General features: G+C 47.8%; 1 protein-coding gene across 5 annotated transcripts in view; it reads right to left on the reverse strand.

Annotated features, from left to right (window-relative positions):
- The window catches only part of PARG (poly(ADP-ribose) glycohydrolase), a 124,032-nt gene that overhangs the window by 116,354 nt on the left and 135 nt on the right, over positions 1-7,543 (reverse strand). For 2 of the 5 annotated variants that reach the window (XM_008269834.5, XM_089314179.1), the window contains exon 1: positions 7,132-7,525. The exons of 1 other annotated variant lie outside the window; for it this stretch is intronic. In XM_008269834.5, coding sequence (XP_008268056.3) covers positions 7,132-7,351 — 220 coding nt within the window. In that variant the 5' untranslated portion in view covers positions 7,352-7,525. Of the gene's footprint in view, positions 1-472; positions 600-7,131; position 7,543 lie in introns of those variants that run through there. 2 more of the 5 variants (XM_089314178.1, XM_008269835.5) reach the window with 2 other exon arrangements.

Genomic DNA, 7,543 nt, shown 5'->3' on the forward strand with positions numbered 1-7,543 from the left:
GCTTCCCACGTGACCCTGTGAAGGGTCGGTCACCTGTCTGTCTCAGATTCCTTATCTGTAAGACATGCACAATAACAGTATCTCTTGGGGTTCATGTGAAGCTTAAGGTAACTTCCTTAGTGATCCAAGTAAAGCATTATGGCACTATCTGTGTATGTTCAGTAAACTCTAGCTCTTAATTATCTTTATTATTAAAAGAGGCCCTGATAGGGAATTAAGGTATTTCTAAGGAAAAGATTACTTTAGGGACAGGAGTAAGTGGAGATAATGGGTTAAGAACTTCTTGTAAGAGGCAGCGCTTGGCTGGTGCCTTGTCTCAATAGGCTAATCCTCCGCCTAGCGGCACCAGCACACTGGATTCTAGTCCCGGTTGCCCCTCTTCCAGGCCAGCTCTCTGCTGTGGCCCGGGAAGGCAGTGGAGGATGGCCCAAGTGCTTGGGCCCTGCACCCCATGGGAGACCAGGAGAAGTACCTGGCTCCTGCTTTCGGATCAGCGTGGTGCGCCGGCCGCAGCGCGCCAGCTGTGGCGGCCATTGGAGGGTGAACCAACAGCAAAAGGAAGACCTTTCTCTCTCTCTCTCTCTCACTGTCCACTCTGCCTGTCAAAAATAAAAATAAAAAAAAAGAGGCAGCACTTGAGTTGTACCTTTAATAATACACATGCAGTCACATAAAGGGAAAATCATAAAAGGCACCCATGGCACAGAAATAACAGAACTTAAAAAGAAAGCAACAGGAGGCCAGCATTGTAACAGGTAAGCTGCCACCCGCGACACACATATCCCATATGGGCGCTGGTTCGAGACCTGGCTCTCCACTTCTGATCCAACTCCCTGCTAACATGCCTGGGAAAACAGCAGAAGAGGGCCCAAGTTCTTGGACCCCTGCACCCACATAGGAGACTTGAAAGAAGTTCCGGGTTCCTGGGCTCAGACCCAGCCATTGTGGCCATTTGAGGAGTGAACCAGTGGATGGAAGAAAGCTAGCCCTTTCTCTCTAACTCTGCCTTTCAAATATGTAAATAAAAAAAAAGCAACAGAAAACATGGCTGAAAAGTCATCCATCAGAATATCCTAGAGATCCTTGAATGATCCACAAAAAGAGGTACAAAGGTGTTGAGCAGGCATTTAGCCCAGATAACATCAGAGTGCCCAGGTTCAGTTTCCAGCTCCAGCCTCTCGCCAGTGCAGACCCTGGGGGCAGCAGTGATGGCTCAAGAACTCGGCTTCTGCCAGCTACATGGGAGGTCTGGACTGTGTTCCTGGCTCCCAGCTTCAGCCCCAGTGCAGCCACAGTAGTTGCAGGACTGGGGAATGACCCAGTAGGTGGGAGTGCTCTATGTATCTCTGCCTCTCTAATTAAAAAACAAAACAAAAGTGTGGCAAGTTAATGCTCAGAGTGGAATTCCAGAACTCAAGTCTAGAAGGCATGACAAAATGTATAGAGGACAAACCTGAGGAGCAAAAAAAAGCCAATTGGCAGAAATCAGTGAGGAAGCTACTGGTGCAATGATCTCCATGATCTCCAAACGATCCAGCAGTGAGTGGATCCCAGAGCCAGCCTCCACAACCACTGAGTCAGAATCTATACCTGAGTATAAAGTAAGTGTGCTGCCCACATTTAATATCCTGGATTCCAATGTGAGAATGTATATGCCATCAGCCACAAACTCACATCCCCTCAAACACCATATATGAGTAAAACAGGTGTAGGCTTAAATTATTACAATGAACAATTTATTTATTACTGAGATAACAGCATAATTAAAATACATTCCAGATTTGAGATTTTTATATTCAAATATTCAAATGCAATATGACAGCTCAACTACTAAAAAACTTTGATTAGTTTTTTTTAAGATTTTATTTATTTATTTGAGAGGTACAGTTACAGAAAGGTCTTCCACCCACTGGCTCACTCCCCAAATAGCTGCAACAGCCGGAGCTGCGCCCATCCAAAGGCAGGAGCCAGGTGCTTCCTCCCTGTCTCCCACTTGGGTAGCAGGGCCCAAAGACTTGGGCCATCTTCTACTGCTTTCCCAGGCCACAGCAGAGAGCTGGATTGAAAGAGGGGCAGCCCGGACTAGAACCAGCGCCCATATGGGATGCTGGTGCCACAGGCAGAGGATTAACCTACTGCGCATGGTACTGGCCCCCTGATTAGTATTTTTAAAATAGTTTCACCACAAGGAAGTATTATATATAGTTGATATTTCTGGTTAAACACCATTATTTAATGATTTTATTATTTCTGCAGCAAAGCAGGCTTCAAAGAAAATAACAGCTTGGTCAGGAGGGATCCTATATGGGCACCAGTTCGAGACCCGGCTGCTCTTCTTCTGATCCAGCTCTCTGCCATGGCCTGGGAAAACAGTGGAATATGGCCCAAATCCTTGGACCCTGCACCCGAGTAGGAGACCCAGAAGAAGCTCCTGGCTCCTGGCTTCAGATCAGCACAGCTCTGGCTGTTGCAGCCATCTGGGGAGTGAACCATCAGAAGGAAACCCCCTCTCTCTGCCTCTCCTCTCTCTGTGTAACTCTTTCAAATAAATAAATCTTAAAAAAAAAAAATGAACCATTTGACTCTGAGATTTTTTTATTTCCTACTGAAACACCCCAAAATCAGTAACTTTTTGAGCGTCTCATTGGTGTTCAAAAAGTTTCAGAAGTGAAAGCGTTTCAGATTCCAAATCTTCGGATTAAGGGTGCTCAATCAGTGAAGTCTCTGCAAATATTCCAAAGTCTGCCAACTCCAAAATGTGAAAAGCATCTGGTCCCAAGCATTTCAGATAATGGATATTCAATCAACAGTGAACACAGCAAGGCCAGTTCAGAAAATTCTCCACTGACCAGAGAAATTAAAACACTCTTTCCCATACTGGTAACATTCTATGTCAGGATGCAGGGGCTGGTCTCCTCCAATGCACATGAAACAATGCTATCCTGTAAGCCTACGGGACCTAAGGCCGCCCCACACCACTTCACGAAAAGCCACGGGAAGTGCTGCCGTGGCGCAAAAGGAGGAGAGTGTTCTCTCCTGCTGCCCCGACACCAAGGATGTGTTTCTGGCATCAGGCTTCGGATGATGATTCCTGAAGCCTAAGAGATGAGGAACCAAAAGCCCTGCTGATAAAGCATTTCTCGGCCCTCTGGAGGGCTTGCCTACTTCTCTGTCCTATACCACCACTTCTGGCTTCCCAAGGTTTCTTTCCCAACACATCCACCTGCCTGCTTCGGCACTTTCATCCCCCATACTCCTGACGAAAGCATAAAATGACGCCCCCCACATTTCCTGGGAATTTAACTAGAAGTAATCACGGCAAACAAAAGGGTAGTAAGAAATGATGAAAAAGATACAAGATCTAGAGGTAAACAATGCTGACAGAGATCTGTGCTCAGGTACCCACCTTGGCCAAGTCATTGAACTTCTTTGAGTCTATATTCTCATCAAGAAAATGGAATTAATAACAGGTCCTTCCAAGGGTTTTGTGGATGAAATTATTACCCAGGCTCACAAAGCAGATACTCAACAAGCATACTGTCTCCCGACCCTTCTACTCATCTTTCCCGTTGTTTCACTGAGCTTTATGGCGACTTTGAGCCATCACACTTACTCTCCTTAGTAGCCAGTGTGTTTCAGCGAAGTTATTCAATTAGCAGGTGCAGACACAGAATTCAATGGCATTCTGCATAGTAAAGGAATACTTGACCTCCACAAAAAGCCTCCTACAGCAACACAACCGGAATAGCCACTTCATGTAGGAACATGAGTAGCATACAGAGTTCTGCCTGAAGGCAGATGTCCACAGGAAGACAGATAATACAAAATTTAAAAATACTGAGTAGGGGAGGGCATTTGACCTAGTGGCTAAGATGCCCGCATCCCGTATTCCCAGCTCTGCTGATTTTAGCTTTCTGCTAACTGCAGAAGTAGCATGTGTGGCTCAAGTGGATGGGTCCCCGCCACCCACACGAAGACCTGTATAGAGGCTCCTGGCTTCTATAGGCATTTGGGGAGCAAACCAGCAGATGGGAATCTTCTGTCTTCCTGCCTCTCAAAGAAAAAGACCCGTAATAAATATCCATTTCCCCACCTCTCCTCCCAGTGCCTCTCAAATAATTTTTAAAAAAATATTAAATATCCATTTCACTACCTCTCCTACTTCTCTCAGGATAACTATATACTGTGCATAAAATTTTAAATATCAAGTTCCTTAAAAAAAAAAAAAACTCCAAAATTTGAAACAACAGTTTTTAGCACAAATTTCGACTTCAAACACTGGGTTAACTGGGGTTCTATAGCAGGTACACAGTGGACGTTTATAACACGAAGGGCAGCCAAATACGAACTTGGCTCTTATGCAGAAAACACAATATCCAACCAATGAATACTGTCAGCCCCACCTGCAACCACTCCTCCTCTACAAGCAAATAAAGTTGAAAAGACCACAAAATGTCAAATCACACAAGACAGATAAAGAACCTAAAATTCACCTCCAGTTCTCCTTCCCCCTAACCAACTTCTTTCAAATCCACACTCTAAATTTTAAATCCATCTCTTAAACACAACACCCACTGAACACTGTGTTTCCTGCAACTGGTATCTAGGTCTACAATCTTGACTTTCTCTACTCCAGTGTTTTACAAACTACAAACGACTTTTTTTTTTTTTTTTTAAGATTTTATTTTTATTTGAGAGTCAGAGTTACAGACAGAAAGAGAGAAAGACAGAGAGAAAGGTCTTCCATCTGCTGGTTCACTCCCCAAATGGCCACAACAGCTGGAGTTGGGCCAATCTGAAGCCAGGAGCTACTTCTGGGTGTCCCATGTAGGTATAGCGGCCCAAACACTTACTTGGGCCATCTTCCACCTCTTTCCCAGGCCATAGCAGAAAGCTGGATAGGAAGTGGAGCAGCTGGGACCCAAACTGGCACCCATATGGGATGCCAGTGCCAGAGATGGAGGCTTCGCCTACTACACCACAGGGCCTGCCCCCTATTTTTTTTTTTAATGAAATAATACAGCATAAGAATGTGTCCGACATGGTAAGTAAAAGTATTACTTCATGAAAGATGCTTCAGTTATAAATATGGCGTGTTTCCCAGGGTGTACTCATATATACCATACAATTGCAAAATTTTTCTGCACCAAAATAAATTTATCTTTTTAATTCCATGTTCCCACAAACTCTCTGAAGTACACTGCACTGCTTACTCTGTGCACCAAATAAACTCACACGGGGTGTTATACTCAGAGAAGTCCAAAAGTCACTGCTTAAATCATCTTTCCTAAAAGAATTCCCCTACTTAAAAGCTTTTCAGCAATCTCCCGCAAACCACAGAAAGAAGCTCAAACTCCTTAAAACAGCCTCGGGTTTGCCAGGAGAAGAGCATCGGACACTTCCACGGCACTGTACATTTCAGTCCTAATTTCTGCACGTGCTGTTTCCTCTCACTGACTTTTCAAGCTTATATGATCTAAATTATGCCCACAGAACCCATTATTATTGTTTATGCTATGAACGCCCCAATCCATTTGTCTAGCACAGACATACTTAAAATTCTTTGGTACAAACCCAAGTATCACACTGTGTCCTTAATCCATATACTTCTTGGCTTTCCTACTGTCTGCATCCAAGTCTAAGCCACTACTATGTCCCACCTAAACTAACTCCTTAACTAATCTTGGGTCTCTAGTTGTGAGCCCCTTCTTTTTTTTTTTTTTTTTTTAAAGTTATTTATTTGAAAGAGTTACAGAAAGAGAGAGATCTTCCATCTGCTGGTTCACTCCCAATATGGCAGCAACAGCCAGGAGCTTCTTTTGGGTTCCCACGTGGGTATAGGGCCCCAAGCACTTGGGCCGTCTTCCACTGCCTTCCCAGGCCATAGCAGGGAGCTGGATCAGAAGTGGAGCAGCTGGGACTCGAACCGGTGCCCACACGGGATGCTGGCACTGCAGGCTGTGGCTAAACCCACTAGGCCACAGTGCTGGCCTCATTCTTCTCCCTTTCAATCCATTGTTCACTTTCTACACATCAGCCACAGGCACTTTTAAGCAAACAAAACATAACCTAATCAACTCTCTCTACTGATAACTCATAACAGGTTGGGCATTCCCGGTCAAAAAAAATTCAAACTCCAAAATGCTTCAAAATCCGAAACCTTTTGAACACCAACGTGAAGCCACGGGTGGGAAACTCCTTCCCTGATCTCAAGTGGTGCCTGCACTTCAAACGCTGGTGCAGTAAAAAAAATGCTGTATAAAGTTGATCTTCGGGCCGTGCATAAGGGCTATATGAAACAGACGTGAATTTCCTACTGAGACGCCCTCGTATGTGTGCGAACATGCCACAAAACAATATAGCACTTCTGGTTCCAAGCGCTCTGGGTGAGGGATTCTCCACTGGGAGCTGTGGCCCCGCAAAGGTCAAAGTCTTTGTCTACACACCGCAGTGACATTTCCTCCTACCCCTGGGCGGCCCCACTCTGTCACTGCTCTCTGTCGCTCTACGTCCCGTGGCCTCTCCCTGCAACACTTCCTGGCCTTCTCTTCCCCGAGCTAATGTCAACGCACTGCTCAGTCCCCAGGACAATCATCTCCCCTACCGGAGGACCAGTTTTAATCCCATAAACAGGGTTAAGCAGAACGACCAGTGCCGACCCCCGCAGACATCCGTTCTTAGAGCGACGTGTGCCGTTCTCGTTCATTCATTCTCTCTCTCTCGTGATGAATTTTAGGTTATGAAGGCAAGCGGCCAAGCACCTCTGGTTCAAACACTGGATGCCAGGGACAAGGGCGCTGCCAACTAAAACAGTTCCGTGGGGCCCCGAACCTGCCCCGGAGACGTGGTGACATCCCGCTCGGTCCACCCAGACACACACAACGGGATGCACAAACGACTACGGGCAATTTCCCAGTCCAAGCAGGGAAAGCAAACAGGTGGCGTCTTTCGCCATCTCCAGCCAGAGGCTGTCCCACTACCAAGCGCACCGCGGAGAACCGGGCCCTCCGCGGCCCCACGAGTGGCCGCAGCGCGAGTGCACCCCCGCCCCGGGCCCACGAACTGAGACCAGGAAGAGAGGGTCGGGCCGAGACGAAGAACACAAGACTTTCACTCCCCCCCGCCACGTACCAAGCGAGGTGGCGCCGCCTCTGTGCGGTCCCGCCCGCCCCGGGACGCAGCCGGGCGAGGGCGGTGGGACCCTGAACCGCACCGGGGCGTCCTTGGGGTCGAGGACGCGCCTCTGCCTGCCGGGGAAGCTCCGGGCGTCCGAGGCGGCCGGCGGAGAACTTGCGGCGGTGCCCCAGCGGGGTCGCTTGCTGCAGGGCTCACAGCCGGGGCCCGCGCTCATGCTGGGACCCGGAGCGCGCAGTCCCCGGGCCGGCCCGGGCAGAGAGCCTCATTCACTAACCCTGAGACGGACAGACTGCGCCTCGTTCTCGGCGCCTCCCCGCACCATTCCCTCTCTGCCGCTGCCTGCTTCCGGAGTTGCGGAGCCGCCAATCAGGCCCTGGGCATCGCCTGCCTTCCCTCTTCCTCAGAC

Source organism: Oryctolagus cuniculus, chromosome 15 (genome assembly GCF_051225735.1).
Source record: "Oryctolagus cuniculus isolate XC-2025 breed Fujian yellow rabbit chromosome 15, ASM5122573v1, whole genome shotgun sequence".
In the NCBI taxonomy this organism is placed as follows: Eukaryota; Metazoa; Chordata; class Mammalia; order Lagomorpha; family Leporidae; genus Oryctolagus; species Oryctolagus cuniculus.